Source organism: Pelophylax lessonae (assembly GCF_965119305.1).
Source record: "Pelophylax lessonae genome assembly, chromosome: 13".
In the NCBI taxonomy this organism is placed as follows: Eukaryota; Metazoa; Chordata; class Amphibia; order Anura; family Ranidae; genus Pelophylax; species Pelophylax lessonae.
This window is the reverse complement of record NC_138780.1, coordinates 198,822,638-198,849,564: the sequence shown is the minus strand read 5'-3', so window position 1 is coordinate 198,849,564 and position 26,927 is coordinate 198,822,638. Positions and strand designations below refer to the sequence as shown.

Genomic DNA, 26,927 nt, shown 5'->3' with positions numbered 1-26,927 from the left:
CAATCACAATAGTAATAATAATAATGAAATTAATTATCCGAATTCTAATAAAATAAAAAAAGATTAGAATTCAATAAAATAAAATAAAAAAAGATTAGAGTACAATAAAATTAAAATAAAATAAAATAAAAAAAGATTAGAATAAAATGAAATAAAATAAAAAAAAGATTAGAATACCATAAAATAAAATAAAAAAAGATTAGAATACCATAAAATAAAATAAAAAAAGATGAGAATACAAAAAAAAAATAGAATATAAAAAAAGAATAGTATATAATAGCAAATGAATAGGATAAATATAAAATAATAAAGTTGAAAAGAATAGAATAAAAGAAAGGAATAAAATGTAGATTAATAGAATAAAAAAAATTTAATAGAAAAACTTGAATAGCTTAGAACAGAAAAGAATAAAATAGAGTAGAATATAAAAAAATAGTATATAATATAATAGCAAATAAAAGAATAGAATAGGATAAAATATAAAAGAATAGAGTTGAAGAGAATAGAATAGAATATAAAAAAATAGTATATAGTACGATAGCAAATGAAAGAATAGAATAAGATAAAATATAAAAGAATAGAGTTGAATAGAATAGAATAAAACAGAATAGAAAATAATAGAAAAGAAAGAAATAAGATAAAAAGGATTGAATAAAAAAAATGAATAGAAAAACTAGAATACCTCAGAACAGAATAGAATGAAATAAAAGTGAAAAAAATAGAATAGATTAGAATAGAATAGAATAAAATGGAACAAATATGGCCGTTTTCCAAAATGTGAATTTCAAATCGATTTGAAAATAATGAATATATGAAACGAATCCAAATATACAAAAAAATTCTAAAAAGGAATCATTCTAACATAATAAATAATGATGAAACTAAATTATTAACTTCACAAACAAATCCGAAAGGAAACTAATATTACCGTTGTGGATAGGAGTTGTAGTGATGTAGGACTGAGGTGGATAGGAGTTGTAGTGATGTAGGACTGAGGTGGATCGGAGTTGTAGTGATGCAGGACTGAGGTGGATAGGAGTTGTAGTGACGCAGGACTGAGGTGGATAGGAGTTGTAGTGACGCAGGACTGAGGTGGATAGGAGTTGTAGTGATGTAGGACTGAGGTGGATAGGAGTTGTAGTGATGCAGGACTGAGGTGGATAGGAGTTGTAGTGATGTAGGACTGAGGTGGATAGGAGTTGTAGTGATGTAGGACTGAGGTGGATAGGAGTTGTAGTGATGCAGGACTGAGGTGGATAGGAGTTGTAGTGATGCAGGACTGAGGTGGATAGGAGTTGTAGTGATGTAGGACTGAGGTGGATAGGAGTTGTAGTGATGCAGGACTGAGGTGGATAGGAGTTGTAGTGATGTAGGACTGAGGTGGATAGGAGTTGTAGTGATGCAGGACTGAGGTGGATAGGAGTTGTAGTGATGTAGGACTGAGGTGGATAGGAGTTGTAGTGATGTAGGACTGAGGTGGATAGGAGTTGTAGTGATGCAGGACTGAGGTGTAAGCACTTCCAATGATCCCACCTCTGATCTTATAGCCACTTCTGTCTTGGCGTAGCATCTTGGTCTTCCAACACCTATTTTTTTAGAGCCTTTTTCATACTGTGGGTGTATTTATATAACGTTTCAGAGCTATTTATCCTGCAAAACTGCACGCAAATTTGTTCTGTGCGATTAGGGGCAACATTGAATGCTTATAAGCTATTTCCTCCCCAGGAAGAATGTTATTCAATCATAATAGTGAATCTGGGAAATACTGCATTATGACCACTAGATGGAGCTGATTATAATAGGAAATAAATACCTTTTTCCTATGATCATCAGCTCCATCTACTGGCCATAAAGTAATATTTTATTTATTCATCCTCTGTAATTGTTATTAAAATAAATACTTATTTCTTTTTTTTTTTCCTCAATATAGTGCTTTATTTAGTAGAAAAAAAGGTATAACATTACAAAATGTAGCATCAAGAATGGAATAACAGAATATCTTATAAACCTTATATATAGGTCTTCATAACTTATATAACATAAAGGACTGAACAGGTTTTACATTAATCTACCACATATAATATATTTCTTATGATCATTAGCTCTATCTAGTGACCCTGAAGTAGTATTTTATTGATTCATTCTTTATCATTGTTATTAGGATATTTTCACTCCAGGCCAAATATTATTTATTATATAAATATATTATTTATTTATTATTTATTCAGAAAGAATAGAGGGAATCAGGAAAATACTGCATTATGGGAACTAAATGGCACTGACAAACATAGTAAATAAATATGTATTTCCTTTGATCATCAGCTCCATCTAGTGGTTATTATAAATGTTTATTTACTAGGATATTCAGTTCCATCTAGTGGCCGTAATGCAGTATTTTCCTGATTCACTCTATTCTTTATAAATGAACAACTTTCAACCTGGAGGGAAAACATCCTATAAACAATTATAAAGAACAAATCAATAAAATACTTCTTTAGAGTTACTAGATAGGGCTGATGATCATAGGAAATAAAGGTTTATGTGCTATGATCCTCACCTCCATCTAGTGGCCATAATGCAATATTTTCCTGATTCACTTTATTATTTATAAATGAACAACATTCAACCCGGAGGGAAAATATCCTATAAACAATTATAAAGAACAAATCAATAAAATACAACTTTTCCTATGATCACCAGCTACATCTAGTGGCCATAATGCAGTATTTTCCTGATTCACTTTATTCTTTATAAAAACATTCAACCTGGAGGGGAAATATCCTATAAACAATTATAAAGAACGAATCAATAAAATACTATGTTAGAGTTACTATTTAGGGCTGATGATCATAGGAAATAAAGGTCTATTTACTATGATCCTCAGCTCCATCTAGTGGCTATAATGCAGTATTTTAACTGTCTAGGATAACATAGGCAGGTGACAGGTCCTCTTCTTGAAGACATGCAGTATTTTCCTGATTCACTCTATTCTTTATAAATGAAAAAAATATTCAACCTGGAGAGTAAATATCCTATAAACAATTATAAGTAACAAATCAATAAAATACAACTTTTCCTATTGTCATCAGCTCCATCTAGTGGCCATGAAGTAGCATTTTATTGATTCATTTTTTATAATTGTTAGGATATTTTTTCTCCAGGATGAATGTTTTTCATTTATAAAGAATAGAGTGAATCAGTAAAATACTGCATGTCTCCAAGAAGAGGACCTGTCACCTGCCTATGGTTATCCTAGACAGTTCAAAAGGCAGAAGTTTGTTTTAGACCAGTGGTCTCCAAACTGTGGCTCCAGGGCAAGATGTGGCCCTTTTTTTGCCCTTATCTGGCCCTTGAGGCACTGTTCCTCTCGCTGATATGCGACACTGTTCCTCCCACTGATACCAACCATGGGGCACTATTCTTCCTATTGACACCAATAATGGGCCACTGTGAAGGTAGTCATCGTCACTGGGAATGAAAGACAGACACTATATGTGGGGTTTGTTATTGTTAAGTGCCTGTATCCCATTGTTCTATTGTTTCTGTCTGCCCTGGGATCAACCTATTGTGGGATGTATATGTGTATGTGGATTATCTGCTAGAGGGGAGGGGGGATTTCTCCAACAGCCCTTCCTAAAAAAAATGTCTACTGTTGGAAAGTTGAATATATCTTTGTGTCATTTTACAAAATTTTGTTTACTCCGGCCATTGTCATTATGCTGATTTACTCACCTATTGGCTACTGTGGGGGGTGTGTTTACACTTATAATAATGTGTATTGTACTTCAGGAGCTTGATGATGGCTCAGGTTGATTGAAACACTGTCATCTGTTCGTTTCTGGTGGGAAAGCAGAATACTGTTTGTGTTGGTTGTTCCTACGCAATTATCATGCAGGCACAGAGGAGGAGTCTGTGAAATCCTTACTTGTCCCTAATCCCCTCTCAGGTCCAGTGGGTAATGTCCCTGGAAAATTATTTAAGAAACCCCTTGCATGGGGAATCATATAAAAGCCAGCTGTGGCTGAATAAAAGTAGTTGTTGACTCCCAGAACTGTGTATCGTCCAGGTACTGGGGGGGGGGGGGGGGGATTTTGCCTTGAATATGTTAGTTCTTCCTCAGCTTCAAGGAATATACAGCAGAGACACCTAGGCTGGGTATTGGAGCTCCGCTACAGCCACTATTCCTCCCACTGACACCAATGATGGGGCACTATTGCTCCCACTGACACCATTGATAGTGTACTGTTCCTCCCTCTGACACCAACTATGGAGTACTATTATTCCTATTGACACCAACGATAGAGCACTATTCCTCTCACTGACGCCAATGATGGGGCACTATTCCTCCGACCGACACCAACATCTGGCCCCCTTAAAGTCTAAAAAACAGTAAACTGGTCCCTTGTTTAGAATGATGAGGCACTATTCCTCCCACTGATACCAAAAATGGGGTACTATTCCTCCCACTGATACCAATGATGGGGCCCTAGTCCTCCCACTGATACCAATGATGGGGCCCTAGTCCTCCCACTGATACCAATGATGGGGCATTAGTCCTCCCACTGACCCCAACAATGGGGCACTATTCCTCCTGCTGACACCAACAATGGGGCACTTTTCCTCCCACTGACACCACGATTGGGAACTAGTCCTCCCACTGACACCAACAACGGAGTACTATTCCTCCCACTGACACCAATGATGGGGCACTATTCCTCCCAGTGACACCAATAATGGGGCACTATTTCTCCCACTAACACCAACAATGGGGCACTATTCCTCCCACTGACACCAATGATGGGGTACTATTCCTCCCACTGATACCCATGATGGGGCACTATTCCTCCTACTGATACTAATGATGGGGCACTAGTCCTCCCACTGACACTAGTCCTCCCACTGACACCAACAATTGGGCACTATTCCTCCTACTGACATCAATGATGGGGTACTATTCTTCCCACTGACACCAATGATGTGGCACTTTTCCTCCCACTGACACCACGATTGGGAACTAGTCCTCCCACTGACAGCAACAATGGGGTACTATTCCTCCTGCGGATACCAATGATGGGGCACTATTCCTCCCACTGACACCAACAATGGAGTACTATTCCTCCCACTGACACCATTGATATGGTACAAGTCCTCCCACTGACACCAACAACGGAGTACTATTCCTCCCACTGACACCAATGATGGGGCACTATTCCTCCCAGTGACACCAATAATGGGGCAGTATTCCTCCCACTGACACCAACAATGGGGCACTATTCCTCCCACTGACACCAATGATGGGGCACTATTCCTCCCACTGATACCAATGATGGGGCACTATTCCTCCTACTGATACGAATGATGGGGCACTATTCCTCCCACTGACACCAGTCCTCCCACTGACACCAACAATTGGGTACTATTCCTCCTACCAGTGTTAATTTCGTCGACTAAAACCGACTAAAACGTTTTCGTCGACTAACACAATTCAGATGACTAAAATACGACTAAAACTAAAATGGCATTTTAGTCTTAAGATTAAAATACGACTAAAACTAAAATGGCATTTTAGTCAAAAGACTATAACTAAAACTAAATAGAAATTTGCTGCCAAAAATTAACACTGGTGCATGCTCAAAGAATAAATAATAACATATTAGATTTTTCACTCCAGGACCAGCAGTAGTATATAATGAGTTTGGAAATTGTAGAGAAATGCTTAAATAATGCATTACAAATTACAATTGAACTACACCCATTTGATTATAGACGACTAAAATGAGTTTTAGTCGACTAAAATGTAGGGCGTTTTAGTCGACTAAAATATACTGGAGTTTTAGTCGACTAAATACGACTAAAACTAAAACACTTGCAGAAGACTAAAATAGGACTAAAACTAAAATGCCATTTTAGTCCTAAGACTAAGACTAAAACTAAATTGAAATTTGCTGCCAAAATTAACACTGCCTCCTACTGACACCAATGATTGGGTACTATTCTTCCCACTGACACCAATGATGGGGCACTTTCCCTCCCACTGACACCACAATTGGGAAATAGTCCTCCCACTGACACCAACAATTGGGCACTTTTCCTCCCACTGACACCACGATTGGGCACTATTCCTCCCACGGACAATGGGGTACTATTGGGGTACAACAATGGGGTACTATTCCTCCCACTGACACCAATGATGGAGCATTATTCCTCCCACTCACATCAATGTCTGGCCCCCCTAAAGTCTGAAGAACAGTAAATTGGTCCTTTGTTTAGAAAGTTTGGAGACCCCTGCTTTAGACTGCTTGTTACTGTTTTTGGTGTGAAGAATTAAAAAAAAAAAAAATGAATAAAAAAAAAATATTTTCTGTATCATAGAAGAAGTGACTGACCAATGCGGATCTGAGGAGCAATCAGCCAACGGATACTGCACAGCCCAGCATAGAGCAGGACAGCCCATGAGGAGCGCTCAGTCTACAGAGGAGCATTGTGAGGACATCCTACATACAACCTCAGCTTACCCTGTGCTGCCCTCTGCAGGTGAATTAATTCGAATTTTAAAGGAAGAGTACACTACATTTATTTTGTTTTATCTTGGGATAATATTGCAGTGTCTACTAAGAAGCTAAAAAATAGTTTAAAAATAACAAATTTTATATCCGACTATATGTACAATTAAAAAGAATAATCCTGGTCACTGCAATACCTACCTTCATTCTGAAGCTGCCGCTCGCAGTAATTCCTTTCTACCACCAGATGCCGCCAGTCTTCCATTCATTCAGTCTGGAGAGTGTTTCACGCTGGTCCAATAGGGAGGCATGTTGGACAGTGGGAAGAAACCTGATGAATGGGTGCATGGGCTTTTGATTGGCAGAGGGCAGGTGCATGCCGGGATACTGTATAAATGCCAGGAGCACATGTGCTCGGGCTCTTTTGTTGGTGAGCGGAGTCCTGGAGGGAGGGGGGAGGGAGCCTCCTCTGTAGAGGTGCCATGCGGTCTCAGGAGGTCGTCCTGAGGGCCAGAGGAGCGGTTGAGAGGAGCTGAACCCATAGGTCCAGGGAAGCTGACTTAATTACATTGTAGCAAAGTGTCATTTCTTCAGTGTTGTCACATGAAAAGATAGAATAAAATATTTACAAAATGTGAGTGGTGTACTCGTTTTTATATATATTTATAAAAACACATGCACATATATATATATATATATATATATATATATATATATATAGTATCTCGCAAAAATAGAGTAGGGGGTTCTGATTAATTTTCTAGCAAAAAATACAAATTTTTTCTTGTAAACAAAAAGTGCCAGAAAAGTCCTGGTCCTTAAGTAGTTATTGGTATTGGGTACATTCAATAGAAAGTATTATTGTAATTAATGTAATACAGGATTTTCTCTATAGTCTTTAATGTAAAGTTTTAATTTATTTGAGTTGATACATTTTTTCTTTATCTTTGTCAACAATTTAAGAAAGCTTTAGGGCTCTTTCACACGGTCCGCCTCCGTAGGCGGATCCGTGTTGCTCAGCGGGGATCGATCCGCGATCCCCGCTGAGCCGGGCGGATGATAGCTCCGTCTCCGCTTGCAGAGCGGAGAGGGAGGTGTCACAGCCCCCGCTGCCCTCTATGGGGGATCGGATGAGAGCGGACCGCTTGTCCGCTCTCATCAGATCCGATCCACTCCGATTACTGAACGGATGGAAAAATAGGGTTTCCATCTGTCCAGATTTCATTGACAGGATCGGATGCGGATGGCAGCGGGTGTCAGCGGAGGTGTCTCCGCTGACACCCGCTGCCCCATAGAGCTGCATGGAGGATCCGATCAGATCCGCCTAAAAAACTGACAGGCGGATCTGATCGGACCGCCCGTGTGAAAGAGCCCTTATTGTGATTTTCAAATCAATATTATTTTCATTGATCCGTCGTCATGGGGGCCCTTTAACAGTGTGGGGCCCACACTGCCTATTTTGTAATCTGGCATTGTTACAGATGCATGCATTGAGACATGACATGTTTGGTATCTCTTTACTCTATGCAACCCCATCATTTATATTTTACCAAAAATGTGGGTATAATATTGTGTCTGCACCAAAATTCATTTTATTTTATTTATATATTTATTTTTATTTTTTTAGCCGGGTCAGTGACCAGGCCTCACAAAATTATTGAAAACTCATAGTTGTTCCTCTCCATGGAAATCTTTAGTAAAAGGCGAAAGATTTATTTGATCTGAAGAGAAACCATTTTAGTGTATTTTTTTTCTGACAATATGCAAATACCGTGTAACATTAAAAAAGTGGCAACTGCCAGAAAATATATAAAGTCATTTCTAACAAAAAATGCTGATTTTACCATATGTGTGAACATTTTAAAAATTGCCTCGATAGACAAGTGGTTAAAATATTTATTATGTCATTTTTTGTTTTATTTTTAAAGGCTTTGGCCCAACAAAAAAAATTCAGTTGCCCGTGACATCAGACTGAGATACTGCTTGTTATTGTGCATAAAAATTCTAATTTCCTTGTATATGATGATGTCAGTAAAGAATTTAGGTCAGTTTATTGTTACTGTCTTTGCTACACCGAAAAAAAATTAGATAGTAAAAATCTGACATTATTGTACCTTTACTACAGCAGAAATTATGCTTTTCCTGAAGAAAATATGGCTGCAATGCCAAGAAAGCTACAATGACATCATCGCTCCTGTCCGCTCAACATATACAAGTCATGTCAGGAAGGTAATGCACAATTTGTTTTATTTCAGCAGAATCACCAGCTCCATCTAGTGGCCATAACGCTGTATTTATAATATTTTTTTCTGTTGGAGAATATCAGGAAGATACTGCATTAATATGACCGCTAGATGGCGCTGATGTTAATAGGAAATAAGCTTATTAGGCAAAACATGGGGATTATCTGTGACGGTTGTGTAAATGTTTGGGACATCAGGGAATATTTATTGCCTGTTGACTGAATTTTTTTCAATGCTGGAGCAAATAGAATCAATCTTTATTGGGTTTTTTTTGCATTCCTCTGGATCAACTGTGAGTATAGGGTTGTATATATGGAGGTTTCCTATGTGTGTGTGTTATTTTTTTATTTTATTTTTTTCATGTTGGTTGAACTAGATGGATTTGTGTCTTTTTTCAACCTAATTAACTATGTAGCATTCTTACTAGGCATGTGCAGAACAAAAAAAATTGTTTTAGTTGCGTTTTGTTTCGTTATTTACATACATTCCCTTCATTAAATTCGTTAAATTTGCTGAATTCGTTTTCGAAATTCGTTTCATTTATTTGAATTTGAACCAATTTGAATTTTCCGAATTCAGTCAAATTTAACTCGATTTGACTGAATGCGGAAAACTCCAATTGATTTAAATTCGGATTCCAATCAAATTCTATTTAATTTAGATTCAAATTGCATTCCAATCGAATTCCCTTCAAAATTGAATTTATTCTATATAAAATTCTTATTTTGGAAGATGGTTATATTCTTTCCGTTCTATTCTTTTCTATTGTTTTTCTATTCTATACTTTTATTTTCTCTTCTATTATTTTCTATGATATTATATTCTTTTTTAATTCAAATTTATACTCTTCTAAATTCAAATTTCGGAAATGGGTTATACTGTTATATTCTTTCTATTCTATTGTTTTATTCCATTTTATTCTATTCTTTTCTATTCTGTTTTATTCTTTTCTTTTCTATTATAATCTATTATTTTCTATTCTATTTAAATTCTAATTATTCTGTTCAAGTTTTGGGAAATGGTTATATTCATTCTATTCTATTCTAGTCTTTTTTAATTTTATTCTAGTCTTTTATTTTCTATGTTTTTCTATTCTATTCTATTATTTTCTATTCTATTCAAATTACATTTTTTTCTATTTGAAATTTGAATTTCAGAAGATGGTTATATTCTTTATATTTTATTCTATTCTATAACTTTATTTTCTATTCTATTTTATTCAGTTCTTTTTTTCCCTATTCTATTTTGGAAGAAGGTTATATTCTTTTTATTTTATTCTATTCTATTCTTTTTTTTTTTCTATTCTATTCTTTTCTGTTCTGTTATTTTCTATTGTATTCAAATTCCAATTTATTCTATTTGAAATTCGAATTTCAGAAGATGGTTATATTCTTTTTTATTTTTTTCTATTCTATTTTATTCTGTTCTTTTATTTCCTATTCTATTTTGTTCTGTTTTACTCTATTCTTTATTTTCTAGTCTAATCTATTCTTTTCTATTCTGTTTGAATTCAAATTTATTCTATTCAAGTCTTGGGAAATTGTTATTTTCATGCTATTCTATTCTATTCTATTCTATTATTTTTTATTTCTGTTCTTTTAATTTCTATCATTTTATTTTCTATTCTACTCTATTTTATTCTTTTCTTTTCTATTCAAATTTTGGAAGAAGGTTATAGTCTTTTTATTTTATTCTATTCTATTCTTTTCTGTTCTATTATTTTCTATTGTATTCAAATTCCAATTTATTCTATTTGAAATTCAAATTTCAGAAGATGGTTATATTCTTTATATTTTATTCTATATTCTATTTTATTCTGTTTTACTCTAGTCTTTATTTTCTATTCTTATCTATTCTTTTCTATTCTGTTTGAATTCAAATTTACTCTAGTCAAGTCTTGGGAAATGGTTATATTCATGCTATTCTATTATATTCTTTTTTATTTCTATTCTATTCTTTTATTTTCTATCATTTTCTTTTCTGTTCTATTCTATTCTATTTTATTATTTTCTATTCTATTCAAATTTTGGAAGAAGGTTATATTCTTTTTATTTTATTTTATTCTATTCTATTCTTTTTGTTCTGTTCTTTTCTGTTCTATTATTTTCTATTGTATTCAAATTCAAATTTATTCTATTTGAAATTCGAATTTCAGAAGATGGTTATATTCTTTATATTTTATTCTAGTCTATAACTTTATTTTCTATTTTATTCTGTTCTTTTATTTCCTATTCTATTTTTTTCTGTTTTACTCTATTCTTTTATTTTTATATTCTATCCCTTTATTTTCTATTCTATTTTTTTCTATTCTTTTATTTTTTATTCTGTTCTGTTTTTACTCTTTTATATTCTATTGTTTTATTTTCTATTATATTCTTCTTTTTTTTCTATTTCCTTTTCTATTCTATTTTATTGTCTTTGGAAATTCAAACTTGATTCAAAAACTATTCGTTTTTGAGTTTCGTCCAAAATTTTATTTTATTATTTTGTATTTGTTTAAAATCATTACTTTTGTAATTCACAACAAAATGAACCACATGTGTCTTAATACATACGGCAAATTGTTTATTTCTCCTTCGTGATTCCCCCTTTCTTCAAAGGCTCATTGCTTGGAAACAAGGTGATATACTGTACTCATTAGATATACAGGGTCAGTCCTTTCTTTCAGGGGTAGATGGGCCTGGGTTGTGTTGTTTCTTGTATGTGTAAGTGACTGGGGCAGGGAGATCCCTCATCATGGTCATTATGATGGGGTATAATGGCGCCTTTTATTTATTTTATGTTATAAAGCAGCCTTTCTCAACCTTTTCAACACAGAGGAACCCTTGAATTCATTTTCAGGTCTCAGGGAACCCTCTGCTAAAAATTACTATATTTAAAACTCATGATACGATAGTGTGGTGATCAGTGGGAAGAATGCTCCTTACATTGGTGGTCAGTGGGAAGAATGCTCCTTACATTGGTGGTCAGAGGGAAGAATGCTCCTTACATTGGTGATCAGTGGGAAGAATGTTCCTTACATTGGTGATCAGTGGGAAGAATGCTCCTTACATTGGTGGTCAGTGGGAAGAATGCTCTTTACATTGGTGGTCAGTGGGTAGAATGCTCTTTACATTGGTGGTCAGTGGGAAGAATGCTCTTTACATTGGTGGTCAGTGGGAAGAATGCTCTTTACATTGGTGGTCAGTGGGAAGAATGCTCTTTACATTGGTGGTCAGTGGGAAGAATGCTCCTTACACTTGTGGACTTTGGGAAGAATTACCCCCTTACAGACAGCTAAAAAGATCCATGGCATCAGTGGGAACTTATCTGAGAGGCAGAAATTGCTCATGGCTCAAGGAACCCCTAGCAACCTCTGGAGAAAACCTAGGGTTCTATGGATCCCTGGTTGAGAAGCACTGTTATAAAGAGTTCAGACTCGGGAGTGGGACTCTGTAGAAGAGGAAGCCAAACTGGGTACTATGATGGAAGTCACTATTGGTGTGTGAAGGTCTCCATTGCCATTCCTGGATCCAATACATTGCAACTGTTCCTTTGATGAAAAGATACTCTTAGTAAACATTTGGGTGGGCTGGTGCGGTATGGCGCCATCCATTGTCTGGTCATTGCAACACCCACTATATAAGCCTTTCTCAACCTTTTCAATGTGGAGAAACCCTTGAAATAATTTTCAGGTCTTGGGGAACCTCTGCTAAAAATGACTATATCTACAACTCATAATACATTAGTGTGGTGGTCAGTGGGAAGAATTCTCCTTACATTTGTGGTTAGTGGGAAGAATTCTCCTTACATTTGTGGTTAGTGGGAAGAATGCTCCTTACATTGGTGGTCATTGGGAAGAATTCTCCTTACATTTGTGGTTAGTGGGAAGAATGCTCCTTACATTGATGGTCAGTGGGAAGAATGTTCCTTACATTGGTGGTCAGTAGGAAGAATGTTCCTTACATTGGTGGTCAGTGGGAAGATTGCTCCTTACATTGGTGATCAGTGGGAAGAATGCTCCTTACATTGGTGGTCAGTGGGAAGATTGCTCCTTACATTTGTGGTCATTGGGAAGAATTACCCCCTTACAGATAGCTAAAAATATCATTGGTGTCAGAGGGAACTTATCCTTAGAGGTAGAAATTGCTCATTGCTCAAGGAACCCCTAGCAACCTCTGGAGGAACCCTGGGGTTCCACAGATCCCTGGTTGAGAAGCACTGTTATAAAGAGTTCAGACTCAGGAGTTAGACTCTGTAGAAGAGAAAGCCAAACTGGGTACTATGATGGAAGTCACTATTGGTGGGTGAAGGTCTCCATTGCCGTTCCTGGATCCAATACATTGCATTGTTCCTTTGATGAACAGATACTCTTGGTAAACATTTGGGTGGGCTGGTGCGGTATGGCGCCATCCATTGTCTGGTCATTGCAATATCCACTATATAAGCCTTTCTCAACCTTTTCAAAGTGGAGAAACCCTTGAAATAATTTTCAGGTCTTGGGGAACCTCTGCTAAAAATGATTATATCTACAACTCATAATACATTAGTGTGGTGGTCAGTGAGAAGAATGCTCCTTACATTGGTGGTCAGTGGGAAGAATGTTCCTTATATTGGTGGTCAGTGGGAAGAATGCCCCTTACAATGGTGGTCAGTGGGAAGAATGCTCCTTACATTTGTGGTCATTGGGAAGAATTACCCCATTACAGATAGCTAAAAATATCATTGGTGTCAGTGGGAACTTATCCTGAGAGGCAGAAATTGCCCATTGCTCAAGGAACCCCCAGCAACCTCTGGAGGAACCCTTGGGTTCCACGGATCCCTGGTTGAGAAGCACTGTTATAAAGAATTCAGACTCAGGAGTGGGACTCTGTGGAAGAGGAAGCTAAACTGGGAAGTATGTTGGAAGTCATTATTGGTGGGTGAAGGTCTCCATTGCCGTTCCTGGCTCCAATACATTGTAACTGTTCCTGTAATGAACAGATACTCTTGGGAAACATTTGGGTGGGCTGCTGCGGTATGGCGCCATCCATTGTCTGGTCAATGCAACACCCACTATATAAGCCTTTCTCAACCTTTTCAACATGGAGAAACCCTTAAAATAACTTTCAGGTCTCAGGGAACCTCTGCTAAAACTGATTATATCTACAACTCATAATACATTAGTGTGGTGGTCAGTGGGAAGAATGCTCCTTACATTTGTGGTCATTGAGAAGAATTATCCCCTTACAGATAGCTATAAATATTATTGATGTCAGGAACTTATCTGGGAGGTAGAAATTGCTCAGTGCTCAGGAATCCCAAGCAACCTCTGGAGGAAGCCTGGAGTTCCATGGAACCCTGGTTGAGAAACTCTGCTCTAAGTAAAGATGTGATCACTGTATGAAGTGTGCCAGGTCTTGTGTATTGTTGGAGAGGTTGCATTGCTCTGCAATGTACCAAAGTTGAGTGCATCTTGGGTGTCAGCAACAAGAGGGAGCCATTAATGGCAGGAAACCTGAATTCCCTTCTGCAAAGTTGACATTGTACCTGCATAGTTCTGGTTATTTGGTGTAAATAGAGTGGGCAGTGTGGGAGCAGCGAAGCCTTTAACTGACCACCAATGTAAGGGGATCACTACCTTGACCACTAATGTAAGGGAGCACTGCACTGACCACCACTGCAAGGAGGAACTACACTGACCACCAATGTAAGGGGGAAATACACTGACCACCAATGTAAGGGGATCACTACCCTGGCCACTAGTGATGTCGCGAACCTAAAATTCGCCGTTCGCGAACGGCGAACGCGAACATCGGCAAATGTTCGCGAACCGGCGAACCGGGCGAACCGCCATAGACTTTAATAGGCAGGCGAATTTTAAAACCCACAGGGACTCTTTCTGGCCACAATAGTAATGGAAAAGTTGTTTCAAGGGGACAAACACCTGGACTGTGGCATGCCGGAGAGGGATCACACAAAAAAAAGTTCTTAAAAATTGTAATTTTTTGATAGAGAGCCAATTATTGGAAAAATTAAAAAAAAAATAAAAATAAAAAATTTCTTTGGATTTAGCATCTTGGGGGTCTAAAAAGTGTACCTGTGAAGTTTCAGCTCTGTGGCATGTCCAGAACCAGAAAAAAAATAAAATTAGGGTTAGGGCTAGGGTTAGCGTTAGGGTTAGGTTTAGGGTTTGGGTTTTTTTATGGCTAGGCTTAGAGGGTTAGGGTTAAGGTTAGAGGGTTAGGGTTATGGTTAGAGGGTTAGGGTTAGGTTTAGTGTTAGGGGCTAGGGTTAGGGTTACGGTGAGATACTTAGGGTTAGAGTTAGTAGCCCTACCCCTACCCCTCTAACTCTAACCCTAAGCACTAAAAATAACTCTAACCTTAGCCCTAACCCTAGCCCTAACCTTAGCCCTGACCCTAACCCTAACCCTAGCCCTAACCCTAATTCTATTTTTTTTCTGGTTCTGGACATGCTACAGAGCTGAAACTTCACAGGTACACTTTTTAGACCCCCCAGACAATAAATCCAAAGACATTTTTTTTTTATTATTTATTTTTTTTTTTTTTCAATAATTGGCTCTCTATCAAAAATGACAATTTTTAAGAACTTTTTTTGTGTGAAGTTTCAGCTCTGTAGCATGTCCAGAACCAGAAACAAAAGATAATTTTTCAGTAGAGCAGGGACACCTGGACTGTGGCATGCCGGAGGGGGATCCATGGCAAAACGCCCATGGAAAATTTCGTAGTTGACGCAGAGTCGGGTTTTGATCCATAAAGGGCATAAATCACCTAACATTCCTAAATTGTTTGGAATAACGTGCTTTAAAACATCCAGTGTGTGAATACGATCAGGTATGATGTTTTATCGGTCAAGTAGTGTAAGGGTTACGCCCGCTTCACAGTGACAGACCAAACTCTGACAGACCAAACTCCCCGTTTAACAACAGTCAGTCAGTCAGTCCATTTGCACAACCGCAAACTCCCCATTTGCACAAGGTTGGATACCAAGCTAGCCATGTCCCGTTCCTTGTCCTCACTGACATCATTGAAGGTCTCTTCCTCCACCCAGCCACGTACAACACCAAGGGTCCCCTAAAGGTGACAACAAGCCCCCTGGGACGCCTGCTGTGGCTGGTATTCCACCTCCTCAAAGCCACCTTCCTCCTCTGACTTCTCTTCTTCAGACTCCTCTCTCTGCGTTGCCACAGGTCCAGCAATTGACAATGACAAGGCTGCTTCTGGTGGTGATGGGGACCACAACTCTTCCTCTTCATGCTCATCTACAGCCTGATCCAGTACTCTTCGCAGGGCACGCTCCAGAAAAAACGCATATGGGATGAGGTCGATGATGTTGCCTTGGGTTCGACTGACCACCAGGGTTGTCACCTCCGCAAAAGGACGCATGAGCCTACAGCCATTGTTCATGAGCATTCAGTAACGCGGCCAAAAAATACCCAGCTCCGCAGAAAGAATGAAAGAAAATGAATGTTTTTTCTATGAAAAATTATCCTGCGGATCGCTTTTGGTCTGTACACAATGAAGCAACGACCTTATCATCTGGGGTGTGCCAACACAATCCTAGAGGTGATCGCTTCATTGTGATACGCAAGCCCCTTCACCACGACAAGGTAACGATCACGAAGGGGAATTGACACATGTATGTGCCTTTTTTTTTGTTTTTTGTTTTTTTGCAGCCACAGTGTAGCACCAGAGGCCAGAAAAATTAGGCATGTACACATGCATGAAAAAGTAGGTATTGTTGCAGCCGCTGCTGTAGCAGCGGCCTGAAAAATTGAGGTTTTAAGGCAGAAAGTGCACTAAAACATTGCGGCTTGAACCGTAGTTGGTGGCGGAGACGTCACGTAAGTCATCCGGCATGCAGAGAATGATTAAAGACAGCAGCGTGTGGACCATTTTTAGGCCAAGGCATCTCAGTCATCACCAGGCCTTTTTTAGTCAAATGCATCCCCCACTGTCAGTCCCTTCGGGATCCATGCCTCATTCATCTTAATAAACGTGAGGTAATCAAGACTTTTTTGACCTAGGCGACTTCTCTTCTCAGTGACAATACCTCCTGCTGCGCTGAAGGTCCTTTCTGACAGCACACTTGAAGCGGGGCAGGCCAGAAGTTCAATGGCAAATTGGGATAGCTCAGGCCACAGGTCAAGCCTGCACACCCAGTAGTCAAGGGGTTCATCGCTCCTCAGAGTGTCGATATCTGCAGTTAAGGCAAGGTAGTCTGCTACCTGTCGGTCGAGTCGTTCTCTGAGGGTGGACCCCGAAGGACTGTGGCGATGCGTAGGACTAAAAAAGCTCCGCATGTCCTCCATCAACAAGACGTCTGTAAAGCGTCCTGTCCTTGCCGGCGTGGTTGTGGTGGTAGGAGGAGGATTACTTTCACCTCTTCCCCTGTTGGATTCCCGTTGTGCTGTGACATCACCCTTATATGCTGTGTAAAGCATACTTTTTAACTTATTTTGTAGCTGCTGCATCCTTTGCGACTGCCGGTAATTGGGTAACATATCACAGACTTTCTGCTTATACCGGGGGTCTAGTAGCGTGGCCATCCAGTACAGGTCGTTCTCCTTCAGCCTTTTTATACGAGGGTCCCTCAACAGGCATGACAGCATGAAAGACCCCATTTGCACAAGGTTGGATGCCGAGCTACTCATGTCCAATTCCTCGTCCTCACTGATGTCTTGGAAGGTGTGTTCTTCCCCCCAGCCACGTACAACACCACGGGTACCAGATAGGTGACAACGAGCACCCTGGGATGCCTGCTGTGGTTGGTGTTCCTCCTCCTCAAAGCCACATTCCTCCTCTGACTCCTCTTCCTCACACTCCTCTTCCAGTGTTCCCGCAGGTCCAGCAATCGATGGTAAGGCTTTTTCTGGTGGTGGTGATGGTGACCACAACTCTTCCTCTTCCTCTTCACGCTCATCTACGGCCTGATCCAGCACTCTTCGCAGGGCACGCTCCAGGAAAAAAACATATGGGATGATGTCGCTGATGGTGCCTTCGGTGCGACTCACTAGGTTTGTCACCTCCTCAAAAGGACGCATGAGCCTACAGGCATTGCGCATGAGCGTCCAGTAACGTGGCAAAAAAATACCCAGCTCCGCAGAGGCTGTCCTAGCACCCCGGTCATACAAATACTCGTTGACCGCTTTTTCCTGTTGGAGCAGGCGGTCGAACATTAGCAGTGTTGAATTCCAACGTGTCGGGCTGTCGCAAATCAAGCGCCTCACTGGCATGTTGTTTCGCCGCTGAATATCTGCAAAGTGCGCCATGGCCGTGTAGGAACGCCTGAAATGGCCACACACCTTCCTGGCCTGCTTGAGGACGTCCTGTAAGCCTGGGTACTTCTGCACAAAACGTTGCACAATCAGATTCATCACATGTGCCATGCACGGCACATGTGTCAACTTGCCCAAATTCAATGCCGCCAACAAATTGCTGCCGTTGTCACACACCACTTTGCCGATCTCCAGTTGGTGCGGGGTCAGCCACTGATCCACCTGTGCGTTCAGGGCGGACAGTAGTGCTTGGCCGGTGTGACTCTCTGCTTTCAGGCAAGTCAACCCCAAGACAGCGTGACACTGTCGTATCCGGCATGTGGAATAGCCCCTGGGGAGCTGGGGGGGTGCAGTTGGTGTGGAGCAAGACGCAACAGCAGAAGAGGACTCAGCCGAGGAGGTTAGCAAAGAGGATGGAGTAGGAGGAGTAGAGGAGGTGGCAGCAGGCCTGCCTGCAAGTCGTGGCGGTGTCACCAACTCCTCTGCAGCAGAGCCACGCATTCCATGCTTGGCAGCCGCCAGCAGGTTTACCCAATGCGCAGTGTAAGTTATATACCTGCCCTGACCGTGCTTTGCAGACCAGCTATCAATGGTCAGATGGACCCTTGCCCCAACACTGTGTGCCAGACGGGACATGATTTCCTTTTCCACAATAGAGTACAGGTTGGGGATTGCCTTTTGTGAAAAATAATTTCGGCCGGGTACCTTCCACTGCGGTGTCCCAATAGCGACAAATTTTTTGAAGGCCTCAGACTCCACCAGCTTGTATGGTAAAAGCTGGCGGGCTAAGAGTTCCGACAAGCCAGCTGTCAGACGCCGGGCAAGGGGGTGTCTCTGTGAGATTGGCTTCTTACGCTCAAACATTTCCTTGACAGACACCTGACTGTGGGCAGGTGAGCAGGAACTGCTGAAGGTGAGAGGCGGAGGGGCGGGTTGTTGATAGGGGGCATGGAGGACAGCAGTGGTTGACGTGGCTGAAGATGCTGGACCAGGAGGAGGATGGTGGCTTTCAGTTTGTGTGCTGCTTTTACTCATGTGTTGATCCCATAGACGTTTGTGATGTGAGATCATGTGCCTTCGCAAAGCAGTTGTACCTAGGTGGGTGTTGGACTTCCCACGACTCAGTTTCTTTTGGCACAGGTTACAAATGGCATCGCTGATATCAGAGGCAGACACACAAAAAAAATGCCACACTGCTGAGCTTTGCAAGGACGGAATTCTGGTGGTGGCAACAGCTTGCGTTGATTGGCGTGCTGTCTGGCTGACCCCGGGTGCCGAATCTACATGCTGTCTGACTGCGCCACTAGCTCCTTGCGATGACCTCCTCCCCCTGCTTCCAACTCGTCTCCTCCTCCTCTCTGTCTCCCCATCTGAACTTTCCCCCTCTTCTTCTTTTTTTTTTTTTTTCCAATAAAAAGCTTTATTGAGAGTATTTAAGCAAACGTATGCTGTAAACATAATACAAATTGAAGCAAAAAAAAAAATACAAACAGGAACATGCATAACATAGTCTTGCAGGGTTACATCATACATTCAAAAGAATCATGAAGGACCAACTTGAAGTGTAACTGCTTTCATGGATGACAATAGGGTTAAGCATTAACCAAGTGTTGCGGGTCTAAGCTCGCAACTACGGCACGGGGCCGTCAAGAGTGTTAGAAAAAAGAAAAGAAAAGAAAAAAAAAGGAGAAAAATAAAGTAAAGCAAAAGAAAGATTGAGCCAGAAAAAAGGGGGGGAAAGGAGAGGCGAGGAGAGGGGGGGGGGGGTATAAGGGATGAGACCGTTAAAAGCTATCAGTATATCGTCGTTATGGTATCATCTGTCAATTCTAGAAAGTTTGTAAGGAAAATGGGGCGTGAGCCAGTTTTAATGAGAGATAAGATTTTTATATGTATTTGATAGGGTGAATTCTGTCCAAGGGCGCCAGGTTTTGTGAAAACTAATATCGTTTTCTTTCTTAATTGCTAGGATCTCTTCCATTTCATAAAAGGTTTTAATTCTATCCAACCACTCCTTAGTAGAAGGATTTGCTTGCGAATTCCAATGTAGGGGGATAACCGCCTTAGCTGCGTTAAGCAAGTGTCTAGAAAGAGCTTGTTTATAGCTCTTATAAGAAAGGTTGTGTAAATGTAGGAGACAGCAAGCAGCATCCATTTTCAAAGTAGAGTTGGTAATGAATCTTATAAGGTGAATCACCTCGTTCCAAAATTTTTGTAAAGTAGGGCAGGACCACCATAGATGCAGAAAAGTTCCTCTACCCTTCAGGCACCTCCAACACCTATCAGAGACCTGCGGAGACCAAGATTTAAGTTGTACTGAGGTAATGTACCACTGCGTCAAAATTTTAAACGATGTCTCTTGGACTTTTGTGCTCAGTGAGCATTTGTGAGTGAAGACACAAGCCTTCTCCCACATCTTGTCAGAAATGTTGCATTTTAGGTCTTTTTCCCAGATTGATTTATGTTTATCAGGTGTGGTGCTCATAGTCTGGGAAAGCCATTTGTATGCCAGAGACGAAGTTTTGGAGCAAGGTCTTTGGTTGACGCAGGTCTCTTCTAGGGGGGTCAGAGGAGAGTCAAACTGGAATTTATATTTTGAGTTTCTGATGAAATCATGTAATTGTACATAATTCCAGCGAGAGATAGTGTAGCCCTTAGGTTTTAGACTATTAAAGTCGTCCAGAGATAGTAATCTAGAGCGTTTCAGGCAATCTTTGATACGCAATTGTACCCCTGACTTTGGTGAATCCGTGACCTGCGATCTGAGGTCCAAGCCAGGGACAAAATCGGGGTTATTGGAAATGGAAGTCATGTTCCCGTACTTAGTTATTAGGTGATGGTTGGGAGAAAATCGATTGAAAATGTTAAGTGTGGTGGAGATTAGAGGATGTTGTTTAATTTCCGGCGGGTAGTTGCAGGGGTCAGACCAAATTAAATTGCGGGCATGAAATCTCGAGCAGCCTTTTTCTAGTTCCACCCAGTCTTTTTGTTGAGAGTGGCAATGCCAGTCTATGACTCTAGTGACATGAGTCGCTTGATAATATCTATAAAAATTCGGTAGGCCTATACCTCCTTGGGATTTTGGTCTTTGTAGTGTCTGTAATTTGACTCTTGGCCTTTTCATAGCCCATAGAAAGTTTCTCTTGACAGCACTTAATTTTTTAAAAAAGCTGTTCGGTATTTTGATCGGTAGCGCATGAAAGAGATATAATAATCGTGGAAGTATTACCATTTTTAGAATCGCGGCCCTTCCGAACCAGGAGAAGTTCTTAGAGTTCCAACACCTAAGATCCTTATTTATAGAAGATAATAATGGCGTGAAATTGGTTTCATATATCCTCTCAATTTTAGAAGTAAGATGTATGCCTAGATACTTCAATGATTTCGATTCCCATTTATATGGACAATTTTCTTTTGTGAGTGCTTTGATATTGTCTGGTAACGAAACATCTAAGGCTTCAGATTTAGAGTGATTTACCTTGAAGTTGGATAAAAATCTAAATTTTTGAAATTGGAGATTTAGGTTAGGTATTGAGATGTGGGGCTGAGTAATGTAGAACAAAAGGTCATCTGCGTAGGCAGAAATCTTAAATTCTCTATCTTTAACCAGGAAGCCATGAATATCTGAGTTAGCATTTACATGTCTGATCAGAGGTTCCAGGGCTAAAATGAATAAGATCGGTGACAGGGGACAGCCTTGTCTCGTCCCATTTTTGAGGTGGAGGGGGGTGGAGAATATATTGTTCACCTTCACTTTAGCGGTTGGGTTTGTGTATAGAGCCCCAATCCAACCCATCATGTTGTCGCCAAGGCCCAAATGTCGACAGGTGGCAAGGAGATAATCCCAAGCCACCCTATCAAAAGCCTTCTCGGCATCGGTAGATAGAATCATACCATGCAAGTCATTACTTTTAGCTTCATGCAACAAGTTAAGGGATTTGATGATATTGTCGCGTGCTTCCCGGCCTGGCATAAATCCTACCTGTTCGGGTCCTATTATGTGATGTAAGAGAGGTCTGAGTCTGTTTGCTAGTACCTTGGCCATAAGCTTTACATCAAGGTTGAGCAAAGAGATAGGCCTATAATTGGCACAGAGCGTCGGATCTTTATCCTTTTTGGGAATAACCGCTATGTGAGCTGATAAAAATTCAGTAGATGGCTTAGATTCTTTAGAAAGGGTGTTCAAAGCCTCTGTCAGGGGAACGGCCAATATCTGATGTAATGTTTTATAGTATTGGGATGTTAGACCGTCCGGTCCCGGACTTTTACCACATTTTAAGGAAAAGATTGCTTGTTGAATCTCCTCAAGGGAGATGTCTTCCTCCATTTTGGCTATATCTGATTCTGAAAGGCGCGGGAGTCCACTATCTACCAGGTATTGAGTAATCAGTGTGTCTCTCGACCCGAATAAGTCGGGGGGACGAGTTTGTGGTGGGAGATTATAAAGGCTCTCATAAAAAGAACGGAAAGATTCTGCAATGAATCTCGGGTCGTGAATCCTATTGTTCTGTTTGTCTCTCATGAAGGGAATGTGCGAAGCTACTTGGAGGTCTTTAAGGGCACGAGCGAGGAATTTACCGCTTTTGTCACCGTGTTCATAGTAGATTGCCTTATTAAAATAAATTGATCTTTTTGTTTTGTTATTTAATAACTCTGTCAGGGTCTTCCTGGTTTCAGATAGTTCTTCAAATAAAGAATGGGCAAGTGAGATTTTATGTTGCGCTTCCAGTTTAGAAATTTTGGAGACTAAATCACCCACCAGCCTCTCTTTTTCTTTTTTTTTCCTCGCTCCAAATTTGATAAATTCTCCCCTAACGACGCTCTTGTGAGCTTCCCAAATAGTCATAGGTGACACTTCGGGGGAGGAATTTTCTTCAAAGTAGTGTTCAATGGTTTTAACAATGTCTTCTTTGATATTTGGATCGAGTAAAAGTGAGGGATTCAGTCTCCAGTTGAAAGTTGGTTTGCAAAGGGTGTCTGAATTTATCGTGATCGAAATCGGTGCATGGTCTGAAAATGCGATGTGACCTATTTTAGCCTCAACGAGATCTGGTAGATCTCTTTGCGAGATCAAGAAAATGTCTATTCTCGAGTACTTGTTGTGTGGGGCAGAGTAATGTGTGTAATCTTTTTCAAGTGGGTGTAATGCACGCCAGGCGTCCACCAGATTAAGGGATCTCAGCTTGTCCTTAATTCTTTTGAGTTTTTTATAGGCTATGCTTGTTTTGCCCGAGGATGTGTCTCGTAATGGTTCAAGGGGTACATTGAAGTCCCCTCCTAGAATAATACAGCCAGTGGCAAAGCTTTTTAGTTCATCAATTAGTTTTGAGCAGAAGGTTACCTGGGCTTTGTTCGGAAAGTACACGTTTGCAAGCGTCAAGGGGCGGCCATTTAAGGACCCTGCCAAGAAGATAAATCTCCCCTCTGGGTCAGCTAGGATTTTGTTTACGGTAAAAGCTGATTTCTTACTGACTCTTCTTCTGCTCTTCGAGCAGGCACCCAGGTGACATCCACAGACACATCGTCATCATCAGCCGCTTCACTTGACAACTCAGCAAAGGCAGCAGCAGCAGGTACAACATCATTATCATCATCATCACAATGTACGTCCATGTGTATAATGCTGCCTGACTGAGACATATCCCCGTTATCTACATCCTCTGGCACTAATAGTTGCGCATCACTTATTTCTTCCAACTCATGTGAAAATAACTCCTCTGACGGATCAAGTGAAGCGGCTGTGGTGCTAGTGTTGGTGGTGGTGCCGGCGGGCTGGCGAGTGGTAAATTGAGAGGTGCCCGAAGCTGAGCTGGAGGAGGATGGTGCATTAAGGTTCCGAGCGGAAGCTGTAGACGATTGGGTGTCCTGTGTAAGCCAGTCAACTATGGCCTCAGAATTTTTTGAGTTCAGGGTCTGTGGTGGCCTCTGAACACTGGGCATTATTCTAGGGCCTAAGGAAATCACAGCACCACGACCACGACGGCCCTTGCGGGGTGGCCTGCCTCTGCCTGTCATTTTTTTTTAATGTGTTGTTACTGTTGTACTATGAGTGCAAGCTGCTGTGCCACCTTATATATCAGTGGTGGGTGGGCACACAGTGGCACTGCAGTGGGCACAGTACACTCTGTGGACCTGACAGTCACTGGCAGCCCAGGCAACTGCAATAATAAAAAATATTTTTTTTTTTCAATTTATTGCAACAAGATGCTGTGCCACCATATATATATCAGTGGTGGGCAGTGCACTGCAGTGGGTACAGTGCACTCTGTGGACCTGACACAGCACTCACTGCAATTATGACAGAGGAAAAAAAAAAATATTTTTTAAAATGCCAGGTACTGTGCCTGTGCCACCCGAAATGAGTGTGGTGTGCACACAGTACAGTCTGTGGTAGGTCTGTGGCCTCTCACACACAGCGGGCAGGCAACTGCAGTCACAGTGTACAATATATATATAGAAAAAACTCTATTACCTTACCAGCCCTTAAAAGGGCTTTTGGGGACGCTAAATATATATATGTATATATATAAATAAAAAAAAAACTCAATTACCAGCCATTAAAAGGGCTTTTGGGGACACTAGATAGATAGATATATATATATATATAAGAAGAAACAACTCAATTACCAGCCCTTAAAAGGGCTTTTGGGGACGCTAGGTATATATATAAAAAAAATTACACAAATACCAGCCCTTAGAAGGGCTTTTTGGGGTGCTGTCCTTACAGCAGTAGTGGACCAAGAACACTGCAAGACCAGGAACACTGACTAACTGTCCCTAGCTTAACACAGCAGCAGCAGCAGCTCTCTCCCTACTCTCACTACACACACTGCTTCAGAATGATCTAAGATGGATGCTGCCCTTGCTTATTTATAGGAGGTGGGAGGGTGTGGGAGGGAGGTATGCTGATTGGCTGGAAATGTGTCTGCTGACTGTGAGGTTCAGGGTCAAAGTTTGCCTCAATGATGTATTATGGGGGGCGGACCGAACATCGCATATGTTCGCCAGCAGCGGCGAGCGCGAACATGCGAAGTTCGCCGGGAACAGTTCGCCGGCGAACAGTTCTATACATCTCTACTGGCCACCAATGTAAGGGGGAACTACACTGACCCCCAATGTAAGGGAGCAATACACTGACCCCCAATGTAAGGGGGCACTGCACTGATCACCAATGTAAGGGAGCACTGCACTGACCACCAATGTAAGGGAGCACTGCACTGACCACCAATGTAAGGGAGCACTGCACTGACCCCCAATGTAAGGGGATCACTACCCTGGCCACCAATTTAAGGCGGAACTACACTGACCACCCCCGAAAGGGGGAACTACACTGACCCCCCAATGTAAGGGGGAACTACATTGACCCTCAATGTAAGGGGGAACTACGCTGACCCTCAATGTAAGGGAGCAATATACTAACCACCAATGTAAGGGGATCACTACCCTGACCACCAATGGAAGGGAGCAATACACTGACCACCACCGAAAGGTGGAACTACACTGACCACCAATGTACGGGGGAACTACATTGACCCTCAATGTAAGGGAGCAATACACTGACCAGCAATGTAAGGGGGAACTACCCTGACCACCAATGTAAGGGAGCACTGCACTGACCACCACTGTAAGGGGGAAGTAAATTGATCCCCAATGTAAGGGGATCACTACCCTGGCCCCCATTGTAAGGGGGAACTACACTGACCACCACCGAAAGGGGGAACTACACTGACCCCCAATGTAAGGGGGAACTACACTGACCCTCAATGTAAGGGATCAATACATTGACCACCAATGTAAGGGGGAACTACATTGACCACCAATCCAAAAATAATTGTTTGATACATAGGAAGAGGGTATTACCAAAAATGATCCACATGGGGTGTCAAAAAAGCTAGGTATCCCACTGTTCCTACTGGTATTAACTGGTGTAAATGTAGTTGGCAGTGTGGGGGCAGCACAGTCTTTAATCCTAAGTAAGAAACCACTGGCACCAATGTAAGTGGGGACTACACTGAGGATCAATGTAAGTGGGGGAACTACACTGACCACCAATGTAAGGGGGAAGTACACTGGCCACCATGATAATGGGACATTTTTCCACTGACCACCAATAGAAAGGGGACTTTTACTACTGACCACCAAAGTAAGGGGGCACTACACTTATTATCAATGTAAGAGGGCACAGCACTAACCACCAATCCAGGGGGGCATTTCTTCATTGACCACCAATATAAGGGGCCACTAAACCACTAACCACAAATATAAGGGGAAATTAAACCATTGACCCCCAATGTAGGGGGCACTACACTGACCATTAATGTAAGGGGCTCATCTCCACTGACCACTAAAAGAAGGGGTCCTTAACTAACGACCACCAATGTAAGGGGGTATTACACTATCTGTCAATGTAAGGGGGGGCTTCTCTGCTGACCAGCGAAGAAAGGGGCCTTTGACTACTGACCACCAATGTAAAAGAGAATTTCCACAAAATTCCAATGCAGTCTGTGTGTTTTCTGGATTATTATTTAAGTGTTATTTAATGGAAATGATTCAGACGGGGTGTCAAATAAACTACCCCACTGGTATCAATGAGCGATATAAAGCCATTGGTTCATTATAGTTAATGTACTATGTTGTAAGATTGATAAGCGTGTCACTGAGCCGCCCCCCCCCCCCCCCCCCCCCCTCTGACATGTGACTCCCTGATGTTTGCTGTAGAAGATACGGCCTCTTGGTTGCTGGTTGTTATTCCACCAGCTGGCACTGCACAAATCCCCAGCTGGCAGGATCCACTTACAGCGCTGACCCTGCGGTCACACCTCACCCTCTGGACACCCAGCGTGTCCCCTATGCCCCTTACAGGGGGGGTACATAATCTGTAATACTGAATTATATAGATGGACAATTCTGGGACAGCAGAGG

General features: G+C 41.0%; 1 protein-coding gene across 1 annotated transcript in view; it reads left to right on the top strand.

Annotated features, from left to right (window-relative positions):
• Positions 1-26,927, top strand: part of MIA2 (MIA SH3 domain ER export factor 2) — a 127,965-nt gene that overhangs the window by 27,355 nt on the left and 73,683 nt on the right. Inside the window, 2 exon segments of the mRNA XM_082275861.1 lie at positions 6,373-6,534; positions 8,629-8,732. Of these exon segments, the coding sequence (XP_082131987.1) occupies positions 6,373-6,534; positions 8,629-8,732 (266 nt within the window).